This window comes from Eucalyptus grandis, chromosome 1 (genome assembly GCF_016545825.1).
Source record: "Eucalyptus grandis isolate ANBG69807.140 chromosome 1, ASM1654582v1, whole genome shotgun sequence".
Taxonomy (NCBI): domain Eukaryota; kingdom Viridiplantae; phylum Streptophyta; class Magnoliopsida; order Myrtales; family Myrtaceae; genus Eucalyptus; species Eucalyptus grandis.
The window spans coordinates 4,017,446-4,035,181 of NC_052612.1; the positions used below are offsets into that span (position 1 = coordinate 4,017,446).

At 39.6% G+C, this 17,736-nt stretch overlaps 2 protein-coding genes across 2 annotated transcripts; one reads left to right on the forward strand and one right to left on the reverse strand.

Annotated features, from left to right (window-relative positions):
• Positions 1-4,266: 4,266 nt before the first annotated feature.
• Positions 4,267-7,053, reverse strand: LOC120285988 (60S ribosomal protein L2, mitochondrial-like). The gene is made up of 2 exons (XM_039311246.1): positions 6,762-7,053; positions 4,267-4,961 (listed from the first exon to the last, which is right to left on the reverse strand). Exons 1-2 carry the CDS (start codon positions 6,859-6,861, stop codon positions 4,450-4,452), a joined length of 612 nt encoding a protein of 203 aa, XP_039167180.1. The 5' UTR covers positions 6,862-7,053; the 3' UTR covers positions 4,267-4,449.
• Positions 7,054-8,756: 1,703 nt separating this feature from the next.
• On the forward strand, positions 8,757-17,595 carry LOC104428082 (acetolactate synthase small subunit 2, chloroplastic). Its single transcript, XM_039311223.1, is given in 14 exon segments — positions 8,757-9,056; positions 9,618-9,831; positions 10,291-10,374; positions 10,466-10,534; positions 11,241-11,324; positions 11,438-11,455; positions 11,457-11,508; positions 11,511-11,590; positions 12,307-12,393; positions 14,486-14,590; positions 14,693-14,815; positions 15,059-15,211; positions 16,322-16,387; positions 17,286-17,595. Coding segments are annotated over 14 exon segments (1,461 nt in total). The 5' UTR covers positions 8,757-8,814; the 3' UTR covers positions 17,370-17,595.
• The last annotated feature ends 141 nt before the right edge of the window (positions 17,596-17,736 follow it).

Genomic DNA, 17,736 nt, shown 5'->3' on the forward strand with positions numbered 1-17,736 from the left:
GCTAATCAAAAGTAGATCAAAATTTAGTTCATTAGGATATATGACGATGTGGCAAAAAGTCTTCTTCATGGAAAAGTAAAGTGTAAAATAAATTGATGAAAATCTCTACTCTAATGGGAATGGCGCATTCTCAAATGAATATAACAACCAACCGTAATGGTTACGATAAAAGAAAAACCCGCTACTTCCAAACATCTTCCCTTATTTTCATCTTATCGACTTAAGTATCGAAAGGCTCAACAAACTGGAAAAAAAAAATTAAAAAAAGAAGAAGATAAAATTGAAAGGCTCTTGATGATCTTCTATTTTCGTTGTGAAATCGCGAACTTTTATTGACTTCGTGAATTTTTATTGACTTAAAGCATCGAAAGGCTTTCGATGAGGAAGTGGAATCCTCTCGAACCAAACGATAATTGTCAAAAAATAGCTCAGCATGCCTTAGAACACATGCACCAAAGACGTAGCCATCGTTGGGTCACGATTCAAGAGGCTAATCATGGGTGGATTTACTCTATAGCTGGAACGTGGGGATTGGCCCCGTTGACCTTGACTTTACTTGCTAACAAAACCAAAGTCCATGTACATGACAAATAAGTTTTGTCCATATTAATTTGGATGTTTGATAATGTCGAATCTCCCTTGTCCGAATATTTGATGATTGAGAAGAGATGATCGAGAGTTGAGAATAGATATTTGCTTACTTCTTGGCTGGTATTTCATCTATGAGTTCCACACTTCAGGTTTTTTAGATATAAATCTTCGAAAGTTGGAGTCTAGTCATTGTCAGTGTTATAACAATCGAGTCTGTAATTTTTTCAAATTTAATGACCTATTTGAGTGGATTTGATTATCGCCAAATGATAAAATAAGATAAATAACGAAACAAAGCCAAACGATACTCATGCCTTACAATACCTTAGTTCTCTAATCAATTTGTGACAAAGCCAATTGGAGTTAGGATTTCAATTGAAGCTATTAGTCCCATTTCGTCAATTTAAGGCGAGAAAAAAAAGAGTCAACGATGTCATTTTTACACTCTTTTGTTGATTGGAATATTCCATCAAGCTATGTTGTTGGATTTGTCGGCAAAAGAAATTGTCCACTGTATTCATGTAAATGATTTTTAAAACTTATTGCAGTTAAATAGTTAAAAGAACATAATTATGACATTTAAGTAAACATCATACGGAAATTATGATATTTATATTGTCTTTTCCGTACTAATGTGTCGGTCACAAATAATAATCAAGAAGAACCACTTGCGCCAGACTCCTTTAACTTATGAAATGGGCAACTAGAGTGAGGTGGGCTTTTTTTTTTTTCATCTTTTTGGATCGTTCAATTTGAGTAAAGTTGAAGTAGTAGCATTCGATATTATAAAGAAAAAGTAATATTCGATAGCCGAGCATCTAAGAAAGGGGGCGTTTGGACAATCAATGTCAGACAAGAGCCACATGATATGTCCATGTCGGTAAAGGCGTGATATCTTTTTTTTTTTCTTTTTTTCTTTTGGGGCTATTAACGTGATCTTTGTCGTGTTGACCCCGAAAATCTCCATCTGGAAATTACTGCACACCTTTGTTTCGAGAAATTAAGAACTCTATTTTCATTGCATTTTTAGAATTTATTTACATGGATACCGACATCGAAATACTATATTAATGCATCGAGTGCAATCAAATGTCGCTTTCGAATATGTTTGTCTCGATCGGCAAGTCCCAATTGACCGGGTCTTGGAGGCCGAGGAGTCGCATTCAAGCGTGTCACAGATAAGGCCCGGCTGGAATTAAGAGATGTTCGCCAGGCCACACGGTTTGTTGCACTGGACAGACGCCGATGGTTGTCACCGATCGACATTGTACGATGATGTGGATGTGACGGAGAGGATGTACGTAGTGGTGAGCATGGTCCTCAAGGTCAGTTTTGCAAAATTAAAGTCGAGAATTAGCCACTGATCTATCTTAAAATCGGACACTGCCGAATTCCATGCATTCGGTGTAACATTCTCTAGCAAGCTAAACTAAAGTTGAAAAAGGAAGAACTTCCCTATTATTAAAAGAACAGTAAAAAGTTTTGGTTCGTATTGATTGTGAATCAGTGGGCGTTGAGTTTGCGATTTGAGGTCATGGGTGACACATGGAGAGACGATTTAGAAGAGGTAAGAGTGAGACGAGACAAGACAAGTACTCAATCATGAGTGTCGAACTTCATATTATAAATCTTAGAGTTTTCATTTTTGTCATTTTTTTTGGTTGATTAGAAATCGGATCGCTACCCACTCGTTCCAATAAATAGGAACCGAGAACCGTTGAATTCTAGTCTAGTTTGGTCTAGTTATAGATGGTCTAGGGGGTTTTTGGTTCCTTTGCACACTCCTAGACGTACACAAATGCGTAGCTGGGCAAGAGCATGTGATTTTTCGCTTGTTGATGCCGCTTGACATGGAGGAGGCGACAAGCTACCATGTCGTGGAGGACGACACAATGGTGAAGAAGAAGGGACGAGGGCGACGACCATCGCTACCCGATGGGGAGGCCGGATGAGCTATGAGGAAAAGATTGGTAGGAGTTCTGGCCGGAGCATTGCCGGTGGGATGCAGAGGTTGGCGGCGAGAAGTGGAGAGTCGTCGGGAGGGACGCGCTTGCGTACTCCGTGTTCTGTGCATGGTCAAGGGTTTGTTTGGAGAAGAAAATGGGGTTCCTATGGATGAAGAGAATGGTGGCCGGCCGACGTGTTCCGACACTTAGGGTGGTGCTCGTGACTAATGTTCATTTCATACTTGACGCGATGGATATCTGTTTGGCCTTTCGGTCCTATTACACATGCTAAACTTTTGTATCTCTGTTTTTCCTTTGTTATTGTTTTCTCGAATTTGTGAAATGCTTAATTGGTATGTTTATAAAAATGTAAGTTATGTGAATTGATTTGGGTTGTATTTGGGTTTGGGCTATCTAAACTGCACCCAAATTTGACCCGATCCACTTATTTGCATTCAAATGAGGGTAGGGCCGTCAAATGGGTGGGTGGGATCAAAAGCGATCCATTCCAAATTGATCAATTTATATGCAATGCAAATTTAACAATCCATACCCGATCTAGATTCATTTTTAGTAACATTTTTCTCAAATTATTATATTTGAAGAATGGGTAGTTCTATGGATCAACTCGTTAAATTAATGAGGGAGCTTCAGGATTTGGTTATGGACAGGAACGTGCATGTGCAGGCGAAGAAAAACATTTGAGAGGAAATAATTATTTGTAGAAATTGTAGCTAAGTCAACTAGTGCTAACAATATAAAGTCAACAAGAACCAAGAAAGATAATGACCGAAACCTTATATTTAAATAAGAGGTGCTATAAACTCTCCAAGCCTCCGAGCCCACTCGAAGATGAAAAAGGGCTTTTCTGGCAAACTCGGTCCAATCTATAGCATTCCCTTCTTATATGCATAAGTATTCAATGGTGACATAATACCATGTCCTAAAAAGTTGGGGAAATTATCAAAAAAATAAATCTATTATAATTATGTCAATTCAATTGTGAACTTATTTTTTGATTAATTTAATCCTAAAATTTTTATAATTGTGTCAGTTTAGTCAATTCGATAAAAATTAATCGGTTGGTGCTGACGTGGACCGCGACAATTTTTTTAATAATATATTATTTTTTTTCAAATTATTTTTATTATTTTTGTCAAAAGCACCGGTACTAACTCGAAGGCAAGAGACGAAGGCATCACAATGGCAAGAGGGCAAAAGCACCACCGCTCAATCCTCTGTTGTCCCAGCCGATGGTTGCAGCAAAACGAGATGGAGGTAGCCGGACGGCGAGAAGGATTCCTGCAGATCGAGATCATATCGGGCTCCAGATCGAGATCGCTGCCGAGAACCGCCCTGAGAACTCCATGCCCACCAAAACCCGGCTTGCGAGGAGGAACAAATGCGTGGAGCGGTGGTTACGATACCCTCCCCATCGCCCTCATAGATGCTCTCAAAGTCGGAGGCAATGGAGAGGAAGAGGCTGTCGGTTTCTCAATCCATTTTGACCCATTTATAGTTTATTTCTTGGACCCTATTAAACCTGTTTGTTAAATATCATCCCACCCATTTATGACCCGGCCAATCAAATACGAGTTAATGAACGAGTTTTGGACCCATTTTGCCACCTCTGAATGGGGGCATGCAAAAGAATGCACAAATATTCTCAGTGCCATCTGCAGCGAAACCGCATCACAGTGCACGTACATAACCAGCTTGGCTCGAGCAGTGAGCAGCTATACCAAAATCACATAACCAACGTTACCGTTGGAAAATTATAAGACAGCAATAGACAACAAACAAGAAACCCTTAATAAGCATATCGATGTTACTACTAGGAACAAAAGTAGCCGCATCCCATCCATTTCAAAAAAAGCAACAGGTGCGAAAGAGCCGAAAGATAGCCATTATTCTACTTCCTACGCTTAAGAGGTCCAGTCTTGTACCCGGACTTGCATGGCTTGCCCCATGGCGTCAACGAACCCCTCCCATAGTTCCCGCCACTTTTGCTACGCCCTTCACCTCCTCCATGAGGATGATCAACTGGATTCATAGCCACACCCCGAACAACCGGCCTTCGGCCTAGCCATCTGCTCTGTCCAGCTTTCCTGAGCTTCCGACTCCCATGGCTAGGGTTTGACACCTGACCAATCGTCGCTCGGCATCGAGTATCGATCAACTTCTCGGTTCCTGAAGGCAGTCTCACCATGACATATCTTGAAGTGGGTTCTTTCAAGATCTTAGCACAGGTTCCAGCGGCGCGAACTAGTTTCCCACCTTGCCCTGGGTTCACTTCGATGTTGTGGATCATGGTTCCGATACGCATGGCAGCCAGCGGCATACAACTGCCGATTTGGGAATTGACGTCAAGATGAAACATTTGATCCATCATCTTCTCACGGAAGGAATGAACATTTGCATCAGCTGCATAAGTCAAGCCATAGCAAGAATAATGAGGAACAGATTATTAAGTCTAGAAAAGCCTAAGAGCATCATTTGGAAGCAGAACCTCTTTTTCATGCCTTTCCCATCAATGACATAAAACTCTTTGCAGTTACACTACAGATTCCTCAATGACTATATACATTGTTGAACATTAAGAGCAAATGTTACAGCATTAGATAAGAATAAAACAAGTTACAGGGTATTTTCACATAAACAAAAAGGACCATATAGCATATTAATATACACAGGACGCTCCAATGGAAAGAATAAGAAACCAGATGAGACTAAAAACTGAGAGAACCAAGATATGGGGGTGGGCATTTACACCTCCCAAACTCACCTATACTATGCGCTAGCCCAGACCCAAGCTTATCCTTTCACTCCCTTGCCAGAAGGCTTAGACTCCAAGAGTTCAACATACCAGACATGTCTGTACCATTGTTTTTGAAGGATTCAAAGGCCCTCAAAATCTAAAGGTGACTAATCATGCAGAATATTCACCATTCAGACCAGAGTTTAAGAGTGTCTATTGATCCAGAACACCAAAATAACTATAAGGACTTGCCAAATGCTCCACTCCATAGACAATGATCCTCCAAAGCTAAGATCATGCAAACAAGTCATCACATATGAGAAACACAACTTAGATGAACATAAAAAGCTCAGCAGTCAGCAAGATTCTAGCCCTCACACTGAAAAGGACATCATTACCAGATTTGACTGAACATTTTTCTCCTTATGTGCACATTTGACCAGACAGTTTCGCAGAGAAGTCTCCTCAGTGACCTTATTGAGGTTTTCTTCTGCAATTAGAAATTTCGAAAGTTAAATTGTGGAATTATTTAGCCGCTAATGACCTTTCAACGAATTTGGTATCACTAAACTTCCAAGAGAACCATGAGAGGACACAGTCCAACAAACGAAACTCCACAAACATAGTTCTTCACCGACACCATAAACAACATGATTAACTTCTACTGTACTTTCCTTCAGAAGATGGAGCCACGAGCATCAAACCACCATGCTACTCAACAGCCTAAACCTGAAGCCTCCAAATAAATCCCAACACTCACTCCAAACAATATGTCCACCATACGCTACAGTTAAACTCTTGACCATTAGCACAAGGTAGCATTAATAAAAATTGAAAGCCCTCTCGTTCTTTCCAAATACCCTTGCCCGTGACTATCAATCACCTGCCATCCTCTCTTCGTGCAACTCATAACCCTTAACCCAGCATAGCAACAAAGAACAACCAACCAACCATAGTGGGAGTCGGAGTGGCGAATTCATCTGTTTCCTTTTCCACTAACCCCGCAACTCGGAAAGGCAAACTCTTTAGCCTGTCTAAAACTATCCGAAGTACTAATGGCAACATAGCTCTATTTGCCTGGCTTTTAGGCCGAGCTACCACTCCCAAGCTTCTTTCGATTGTGAGCCGCATCCAAAATTAAACCTTCAGCCACATGATCGACGAAAATCCCCGACTTCCGATCAAAAACTCGAAATCCCGACGAACCCAACTACATCCACGCCTGTCCCACCCTTCACCGCGCATTGCCATCAGCCGACACGCTTCGAACCAAACTCAAGGGACAAAAACAGGACGCGCCAAAACCAGAACACGCTCAAATGACACATCAAATCCAATCAGCACTACTTCGAATCGAAGCTAGGGCTCCGAGAATTGAGAAAACTCCTTCATTTCCCCTCGCCGACGGCGACTCGCGCCGCCGCCGCCAATCGAACCAAATGGAAAGCACGAGAGACAAGCACTACCTGAGGAGAAATTGCGAGGGGTAGTCTGGCTACTGATGCGCCCGTTGACGAGCCTGTTGAGGAGGAAGGTCGAGGAAGCTCTTCCCACCCTCCACGCCATCGTCGTCGTCTTCTTCGGATCGACTTCGATGCGACCGCGATGCCACGACGGAGGTGCGGAGGCGAGGCTGCGGCTGCGGCTGCGGCTGCGAAGGAGGGAGGGCCGGAGGCGAGGCGGCGAGCGGGCGGAGGAGGCGGCGGCGGCGGCTAGGGTTTTGAATTTCCATGGTTCCTCTTTCAGTTTTAGGAAAAAGAGTAGCTAAAAAAAATTTAAAAAATTAAAAAAAGGAATGCTGATGCGACTTGACGTGATCACTTGTGTGTTTAGATTTACGTTTATTATTATTATTTTTTTTGGACAAGAGATTTACGTTTATTATTATTATTATTTTTGGACAAGAGATTTACGTTTATTCCAAATGGGACCATCGCTATGGAGATACTATTATTTTTTAATAGATCGAAAATCTTTTTCTTTTTTTGATGATCTAGAATCCCCGTGCAGACAAGGCAATGGGCGAGATAAAACCTCAGGGACGCTAACCTGGAGATCCACCACCCCGACGTCAGAAAAGAAACTATTTGAAAAAATGTACCGAAAATTCTAAATATTGTGTGCGAAACGAAATTAACATTGAAACCTTCAAATGATTCAATCAAATCCATAATATTTTTTCAAATAGTGCAATCGAGTTCTTTTGATAGAAAGTATCTAAAATTGCACGCATATATCATTTCAATATTCCTATAGGGTGTATTTTTTTTTTCAAAATAAATTTTAGGATGTGAATGTATTTTTCTTCATCAAAATGTTTAAAATTCAATCAAATCAATCGAAAGATTCATAACTCGCTTGCACTTATTGATAATGGTCAAAACCTTGATGGAACCAATTAGAATGTTTAGAACATAATTGCATTACATATTTAGGGCGTGTTGTTCAACTTTTGAAAGTTCTTTGAAAAAATGCAAAAACCTTTAGCTTAAAGAAGTTTGGAAAATTTAAATTGTGTTTGGTAAAAAAATCTTTTATACAAACGGTTTTGGCTATAAATTTTATCTTTTCATTAAAAAGAAATCAAATTTGCCGATGAGCCAAATTTGGTAATGGTAGCTATTACCCATGGTCTCATGACTTCAAACAACTCTCGACTGGAACCGTGTGACCATTAGGTAAGGATCGCGTGACATCAAGCAGCCATCCCTAGGGACACATGACCTAGGTGATCATGGCCTATGGTCTTACAAGCCAAGCAGTGCCTACCTAAGTCATGACCCTAGGCAACAAGGCTTGGGGTTGTGCGACTCACTTGGACAGTCGTGGGATCTCAAGCGATCATTACATGGGTCACGCAACCTTGTCGTCTTCTCATCTCTCTCTCATTGGCCCTTTACAAGTCAATTGACCTCGTTGGCCGTCCTCACAAAAAAGATGAACAACAACAATAAGGGATAGAGCAAAAAAAAATTGAAGAACTGGTGATGGTAGTTTGAAAAGAAAAGAAATATTTAATCCTTGTTTCGGTAATCTTTTCGGTTGAAAACTTCTTGAGGTAGTTGTCAGATACCTCAAATTTTCCTACAAGAGCTTACAACGTGACCGAATTAAATGTGTCCTAAAAATGAAGGGTTTGTAGTTTAAATTCTCTGCAAAATAGCTATGGCTCATCGGTAGGTCATGCCTACTTCGTGTAGAATCAAAATTATCATAAGGACTAAGGTGGAATCAACACCTGTATCAAAATCCAATAATCCCGCATTTAAGGAAATATACCAACACTAGAAAAGTCCCATGTCCCGCACCAATATGCTAAAAGCGCGAAATTAGTTCGATATAATTATAGTTTGGTATTCCGTCCGAACAGTTTGGTTTTAAGCCACGTCAGCATCGACGGACGCGATTTCCTTCGATGAAAATATATAAAAAGAAGAAAAAACCGAAAAAAGAGAGATTTTTGACCGACTTCTGCAGCCCGGCGGCGCTTCTTCAGCAATTCCTTCGTCTCCTCCTCCAATGGCGGCCGTCTCGTTCCGCCCCGCGCCCATCCGCCACGGCAGCTCTTTCCCGGCCGCCTCGAAGCTCGGCGGCGGCGGCGTCTTCCGGAAGCCCCTCGCCGTGCCGGCCGGCGCGTCGTCTCGCTGCTGGCGCAGGCAGCTGGCGGTGGCGGCGTCCGCGGGGAGCGTCGACAAACCAATCGCCGCCGATAACAACGGCCCGTTGCCCGTCTCCAACGGTTCTCCCGTCGCTCGACCCAAGTACGTCTCGCTGGAGGGGCTCATTTTACGTAGTGTCTCGTGTGGTGATCGGTAGTTTGCTGACACGAGCTGGGTGGATGGTGCTTTTCGATGTGTGCGGTGGAATATCCGTACGGAATCTCTTGCTGGGATTCCTTTTCTTTTATTTTATTTTGGCTGTAAGATGAAATGTACGTGCATGGAATGCAGCCTTTTTAGCCTTTCGAAGGCGATTCGGTGGTTTTCATGAGGCTATATAGAGATTCTGCTATGAGGCTCTGTTTTGCTGAAATAAATGTTTCCGTTGGTTCATTTTGATTGTGGGTTTTGTTGTTCTCAGTGGATTATGCTACACTTCCACGAGATGAGCTTGTCTGATTTACGGTTGGCCCAAAAAGGACTGTCTGATGCACAGTTACTGCATATCCTTTTTTTTTTTTTTTTTTGGTAGAATGAGGGTAATGATGATTTAGATGGAGTTGAAAGGGCTTTCGATGTTGGTCGTTTCATGTCTGTGGGAGGCTACTGTTGTTGACTAATTTAGAGTATCGTTTTTAACTACCCGTATTGGGATAATTCCAGGGTCAGGAGGCATACGATTTCCGTGTTTGTTGGTGATGAAAGTGGTATGATAAATCGGATTGCGGGAGTCTTTGCGAGGCGGGGATATAATATCGAGTCCCTCGCTGTTGGTCTGAACAAGGACCGGGCCCTCTTCACCATAGTCGTTTCGGGAACTGAAAGGGTCTTGCAGCAAGTTATGGAGCAGCTTCAGAAGCTTGTGAATGTGTTGAAGGTATATTAATAATTTCCATTGCGGAGACCAATTGATTCTTGTCCAACCACGAATTACTTTTCCTAAATGTGAGGCTCATCTTAATTCTGCTTGACCTGTTTTTCTGGTGTGAGTATTTAAATGAGTGCCTTATGTATCCTATCAAGTGGAGTTTGTGGTCACAGGATATGATTTGTATGATCCTCTTTGCCTTTCTCTCAAGCAGAATCATCATACGTTCTCATGCGTCCATAAATCTTGGAGTGTGGATATGTCCATGCTGCTTCTATTTTTGGTTCATTGTTTTTCATTCTTTATGCATTAGTGTGTGGAATATATGGGGTTTTCAATTATGCTTCTGCTGTATGCTTCAAAATGACTTCACTCGATATTTCTCGACAAACACCAAAATGACCCTGCTTCTGTCTATTGTTTTCCTCCTCCTAAATAGTTGTTAACTGACATAATCACCATGTGCAGGTTGAAGATTTATCTAAGGAACCCCAGGTTGAGCGTGAATTAATGCTCATAAAAGTCGGTGCCAATCCTGAACATCGTGCTGAGGTAGTTGATCTTTTGTTGAGTGCCACTACAATATTGTTTACCTTTATCGACAACTCATTCTAAATTTACACTTCCTGCTTGCAATGTTCAGATTATGTATTTGGTGGACATCTTTAGAGCAAAGATTGTGGATATTTCAGAGCACTCCGTAACAATTGAGGTAATTTTGTGTGACTTTCTAGCTCATGGTTTTACATGCTTAACTGTATATCCGGAAATTCAATCATTTATGGTTTAATTAAGTCTGGTAATTAGAGGTCTGAAATGACCTTACCCTCAACTCAAAGAACATACCAACAGGGAGAATTATAATGTTGGGCGGTATAAATACATGGCAAACTATAATTCTTCTTCTCAGTTCCTATAAGGTTAATAAACAAGATTGTCTCTTTTATGTGGGCAATTTAATCAACACCAACACATCAGAAATCTGCACGATTCCGCGTTAGACCAGGAAAAGGTGCAGCATGATGGCAAGCTATTTTGGTTCTGATAGACATCGGCATTTCTTTCTTTTTATTCAGTTCTGCAGAAAAGATGTGAAAGAACTCTTGTTGCCATCTGATGATGATTGTTGTGGTATCAATCTTTATGAATTGATTAACAATTTATGTAATCACTAAGATGCATTAGGTTCATAATCCATGTTCTTCTGTTTTACAGGGTTAACATGATTTTTACATTTACTATTTAAGTTGGATTGTTTATAGTTATTAGCAATGAGTTCTCCATTTACAGGACTTAAGATGGCCTTGTACTTACAGTGATTTTGTGCAGACTAATGTAATTTGACTATTTACGTTATCAGTATGTTAATGATGTTGACCTTGACAAGGCTGCTTTCATGGGCTGATGCATGTGACCAGGTAACTGGAGATCCAGGAAAGATGGTGGCGGTGCAAAGAAACTTAAGCAAGTTTGGCATCAGGGAAATTGCAAGAACTGGAAAGGTTGGACACATCTAGATGCCATGTCTAACATCTGTTTTATATTTTGTAAGTCAACAGAGATAGCTTGTATAACATGTGTTTTATATAGCAATTAGATTTTTTTGTTTTTTTAGATTGCTCTTAGAAGGGAAAAAAATGGGCGCATCTGCTCCATTCTGGCGATTTTCAGCTGCTTCCTATCCAGATTTGGAAGGAACCCCGTTGATTCTGTAATTGCGGGTGCTAGAGATAGAACAGTTTCTGGTGAAACTGCTGCATATGTTGGGGTATGTGAATCTCAAAATATTTCTGTCCTCCGCATTGAAAGGCATGTTGTTTCTATATAATGTTCATTATTCTGTTCTTTGTTTTTTAATGGTTGTGTTTTGTGTGTAATCTTTGTGCTTACCTATGATTGTTCTTATAAGATATTCTGGCCAAAGTTTTTCATTCTAAGTCTTCTAGCTATGCTGGAGACCTTATTCTTGTGGATCTTATATGAGGAACTTGTTGTCTGTAGTTTTATAGCATTGGTTTCTTGACTTGGCTCATAAATTGAACGGCAGATGTTGATGTAAATTAACATTCTACTGCCACGTACTTAAACTTGCACAGAGGTGCTTTCAAGCTTTGATGCTAGTTTTGGTAAGTTGCTATCGTAGAATACGTTCATCTTTTCTTCTTCTTTTGTCGTTACTGACTTGAACTGTTTTGAATGAGTCAATTTCTCTGTAGTTAGCTCTGATGCATGTTTTGTAGTTTTCTTTTAGTAAAGAAAGGGTGGCTGCTTGATTGATGGTTAACCATAGATGGTGTTTTCTGCATATAATTTGTGCTTTTCTTTAGCTCTTGATGTAAGATTTGTCTGGATTTGTTGGCAGTCGATGGAATGCCATACTGTTTGATGATGTTGCTTTTCTGGTTGTGGATATGGATTTTTTATTTTTTATTTTTTGATTTCCCTGAGTATGTTAACTGTTTTTACTGTTGTTTTCTAATGAAGGGAGATGTTTACCCAGTGGAGCCAACTGACGGTTTCAGTTTCAATCAAGTGCTTGATGCTCACTGGGGTGTTCTCAATGATGAAGATGTAAGAACCCTATGAGTTTTATTTGCTGCTTATAACCTGAATTCTGTTTTAAAATAAGACACCTGTTTAAACACGGCTTTTAGTAATGTTGTTGTCTCTTATCCTTGAAATGTAATAAATGTTGATATCATGTTAAGGGAGACATCCTTATTGGTGGGATTGTCAGTGTGCATTTTGCATAACTGGCCTATATTTGCTGTATCATTATATTAGAATATTTCTTATTTTAATTGTGATCTGTGTAGTGAAGGTGTGACGTTTGAAACCCCAACTTTCAAGGGTTTTAAATAGTATTAGCAATATTAACTATGTTATTGATACCCATATTTACCATTCAAGGGTGATTTTAGCTGGAGTATTGACTTAGGGAAGGCAATGAGGACCAAGAGTTTGAATCTTTTCCTTTCTTTTTCTTCTTTGTTGGCAACCATACTGGTGATTAGGTCCATATTGGTCCTTAATATACTGACTGTAACAGTCTGCATGCTACTGCATCCTGTGGAAGTAGGTTTGGCCAATCTAGATTTTTGTCATAGAACGGTATGGTTGAAAGTAAAGTCACAAAAGTTGTCTCCCTTATAACACTTTGTATTATTTGGTTGATGTGGGGGAAAGAAATAATAGGATCCCTTAGAATTCTGGATATTTTCCAGCCTCATAGCTTGTTTTTCAGTGAAAAACATAAGTGGCTGCAAGGACCATGTTCATTGGCAATTTGGCTATTCCCTTTTCTGGAGAAGGAAGACAATGTCCACAGAAATCTGAAAAGCAGGAAAAGGTCTTTTCGGTTCCAGTCAAGATGCAAAATAAGGGGGAAGATTGACACTTAATAAAGCAATTTTCATACATATGATCCAGCCAACGTAATAAAAGAAAATCAAAATTTTAAACTGGTAAAACAATTTTGAAAGCTTAACTCTAGCAAAAGCTGAAATTGGGAAGACAATATGTTTGGAAAGTTGCCGAAAATGAAGGTCGGGAAACTTCATGAAATACTCATGGTTTTAAAGGAATTGGGACATACTCATTAGAAGGTTCAACAAATGGCAGAGTTCATTTTATGTGACATTCTCAGAGTTGGTCATTAAAGTAAAATACTCCAATCTTGTGTGTAATTGAAAATTGATTAGATTTCAGATAACAACTATAATGTCTGTAGATAGTTTTTGTTTTACATCTAGAATATGGCCAAAGTCAAACTTATTCTTTAAATGGGATACCCTAAAAATAAATATAAACAACCAGGGCATTATTAGAATGTCTTCTGACTGAACAATGACAATGCCTCAATTATCTGTTTGATTTTTCTACATCTAGTTTAATTTGTTGTTAAATCTGGCATTAGTATCCAAAGGAGGGCATCGATAGATATTCTATGTAACTTCATTATTTCCTGTATGTGCTAAAAAAAAGTAAGTTTGGTGGGAAAAATGTTGAAAAGATGGAGGAAATGATTCTGATCTATTGTCAAACTTAAGTTACGTTGTACTGCTGAAAAAGCTCATGGCAAGATTTTCCTCTATCACTAATTAAAGCAATTTAAGAAGAAGGATCTTAGCTCTCATTTATATTTACTTAAATGTCCCCTGAATATTTGTTTCTTCATTAACTGGCAGAAGCTTTTAAGCTCTATATCCTTAAACTGAATTTTCTATTCTAATTGATTCTGAGAGAGTTAGATCCACGTTGCATTGGCACCTCCTTGCAAATGTGAGCAGTCTGCACAGCATTTCCCCTCTGCACTAGTCAGTAACAGCAGCTTAGCAGGCTTGGCCATAGCGCACCATTGCATATAATTGAAGTGTACGAGGCATTTGCTGAAATTGTGGATGTGTAAGGTGGTTGAATATAACCAATCAAGTTATAAAAGATGCAATCTAATTTAAGGAAGAACTTGTGACTTTTGGAGCTCTTTTTGTGAATCAAGCAATGGCAATAGTGTTCAGTTTTATATAACATTGTCTGATTCAATCTTTCTATGATCCATTTGAATTGTCAACACTGGCCACAAAATTTTGTTGCATGGAACAGTATTATCAATTGGGTAAATCATGACGGGTTTTTTCTTTTGTACCTTTTTTTTTTTAACCAGACGAGTGGACTTCGGTCACACACTCTATCAATGATTGTTAATGATGCTCCTGGAGTTCTGAATATCATTACAGGTGTCTTTTCAAGAAGGGGATATAACATTCAGGTAATTTTGGCTTTGGTATCTTATGACTAACACTTTCTCATTCTTCTTTAAATCATTTTAAATCTCTTCTTCAACTTGCGAAACATCCTTATCTGTTATCAGAGTTTAGCTGTGGGACATTCAGAAGTGGAAGGACTCTCTCGCATTACAACTGTGGTTCCTGGTACTGATGAATCAATCAGCAAGTTGGTACAGCAACTTTATAAGCTGGTAGATCTCCATGAGGTGAGAATTCAGCCGTCGGGCGACATTTGTCAATTGCCTGGCTGGGGGAGTCAGGGGTTCAACATATTGTTTCTTACCTCAGATGCATAGTGTTCCACTCAGTTCCCCGCAGTGCTATGCAGTTTTCCTGCTCCATATGACTCATGAGAAATTATGATGTTGGGGTCATAGAGTTAAATCCGTCTGATTTTATAAGTAGTTGTGTTGACTTATCTAATTACTAGTTAGGCTTCCTGACTCTAGGTTAAGGATTTGACTCACATACCATTTGCTGAACGGGAGTTGATGCTGATAAAGATTGCTGTAAATGCTGCTGCTCGGAGAGATGTCCTTGATATTGCCAGCATTTTCAGGGCAAAGGCCGTTGATGTGTCTGACCACACAATTACTCTTGAGGTGAATTACTTTGGTATCAATAAAGTGGCACTTTTTTTTTTTTTTCGTGTCTGTTAAGAGCTTATCCCCTCCTTTCGCTCAAATATCTGGGTTGACGTGACAAATTTATTTCACAAGTTAGCATACCACCGACTAATTCTTCATAACATTGAAATTGATCAAAGAAGGATGCTTTGAGGATACTTTCCTAAATCTTATGGCTTATGTGAGTAGCTGAAACTGTAGTTTCTTCAGAAAGCACTTGTGTGATCAACTGGGTTCTTTATTGTATATTCCTATGCTTTCTATCGATCTCCTTCTGTAATTGGTACAAAAGTTGTAAATACACTTCAAGGAAATGGTTTGCAGGTCATTATTTCAGAGCCTTGATGTTTTTCATTGAAAACTACAGGTGTAAGTTTATATGGACACTTGTCAAGACAGATAATATGAGACAAATATCTATTATTTATGATCTAAGCAACTCAACTGCTCAACCACAGAGTCCTCTTCACATGGTGATAGGCAGCAAGTTCCATAATGGGGTTCGACAAGCACATACACTGAAGTTGATTTACCATCTTCACACTTTGGTTTTTGTGTGAAATGTTTGAAGCAAAATAAACTGAAGTTATATAAACCAAAGGGAAATAGGGAAGAGAAAATGAAATAATCTGCATGTTTTCCTTGTTAATCTGAAGAATCTGGTCATCTGTTTTGTCTGGCTCATATAACAAAAATTGATCTAATATATGAAAAATCGAAAAGAATGTGTTTATTTATTTATTTTTTTTTATAGTTCTTTTAAGGGATCAGTTTTGTGCACAGCTTTGCATCAGGAAAGGTTGGGACCAGTGAATCTTTTGGGTTTGGGAGTTTTTTGTGAAAGCTATGCATCTTAAGATTAGTCAAAAGAAAAGGACTTATGAGAGCTTGCGAATCTAGATCCTTTGGTTGATGCAAATCTTATCTGCTAAGTACTTTATCAGTCATTGGTGGGTGATAGCAAAGGCAGTTCACAACTTTTTTTGTGCTCGAATTGCATTTACTTCACCTACAGCTTTCTGTTCATCCAGCATTATATAAGCATTTACCTGTTGAAGCTGATTATTTGATTGATTTTGGTCCCAGCTTACGGGAGATCTGGATAAGATGGTTGCACTGCAGAGGCTGTTGGAACCATATGGCATTTGTGAGGTTTGTCTTTACACACACATTTTTTGTTAGATTTCATATTTTTATTCTCAAGTTGACAATTGCTATATCCCTATATTGAACATCCTAAACACTCTTGGCTAGAACCTTGTCTTCATTAGCCAATTTATTGCTGCTATAAGTCTCCAACGATCAAAGGTCACTTACCTCAGATGACTCCTGAATTTTTCTGTGAACCCTGGGTTTCTAGTGACAGAGGAAATGCACCTGAATCCATCTCCCTGTGTTTTGACTGTTGATGTACAAAACTCTTCATCGATATTGGAAACGCCCAATTAATGCATTTTCCAGTTTCCTGGTGTTCCCACCCGTTCCGGAGTTCTGCTCACCAATTTCTTCTCTTGCTTTGGCCACTTCTTTGTGGCGTTTGACTGCTCCATATTGCCCTTCGTGCTAGTTCTTGGCTGTCATGGTAAGGTATAAGTTGTGATAGAAAATTTCTCCACTTTCTAGTGGAAGGAGAAGGGGAATGTAGCTATAAAATGCAAAGGCAAGAACACAGTTCTTGACCCTTCAGAGGAAAGCGTGGATTTTAACATGGTCTTGAGACTGTTTGGTTGAAGGAGGGCGATTGAGGTAGAAACCTTTTGCCTGAGATAAATAAAGAGTTAACTTTTTGGCAAGTCTGACGATTAATGGTGGGATTTAGGAGGAGGAGGAGGAGGAGGAGGAGGAGGAGGCATAGTTCCGGAGGGCAATCACTACCTTCTATGAGTAGAGAGACCTGTGTTAGATGGCATAATTAATCTAATAACTTTATCCTGCATTAGATATGGGATTGTGCTTCCCTCAGATTCTTTGATCAAGTAAAATTATGCCGCTTTAAATTTGTTTGCAAACTTATCTTACCAAATTACTGATACTTTCTCCACTGTTGCAGGTGGCACGAACTGGCAGAATAGCACTAGTACGTGAGTCGGGCGTTGATTCTAAGCACCTGCGTGGATATGCTTTTCCAGTGTGAGTTGTGAGGCTTCTCGTGCTAATGGGAAGTGTGATGAGATAAATGTTTATTTGCCAATTGCCAGGGATCCAAGAGTAGTTCCGTTATATCGATGAGGAAGAAGTAACTTACAATGAGCAATGTAGAATTTTTCGTGCTATGCTACGTACCGATGTATGGATGGAGTTTTGTATTTTTGTTGAGGGAACAGAAATTTGCATAATGGAAGTGTGAAAGTTCTTGTAAATGGGTCAATTTTTCTTCTTTCATGACTACCTAGATAGACCAACAGAAAACATTATGCCAATGACAAACAGAAAACATATCCTTTCTAGAACACAAGCGAAGGAGAGTATGCCAATGAAAAAGGTACAACAAGTGACTTATT

What these genes read in the sequence shown, in the direction of transcription:
- LOC120285988 (XM_039311246.1), bottom strand. Translation starts at nt 6,861, where the DNA reads ATGGCGTGGAGGGTGGGAAGAGCTTCCTCGACCTTCCTCCTCAACAGG. An exon ending in CCCTCGCAATTTCTCCTCAG is followed by an intron (nt 4,962 to 6,761) that starts GTAGTGCTTGTC and finishes TGACTTATGCAG; the next exon opens with CTGATGCAAATGTTCATTCC.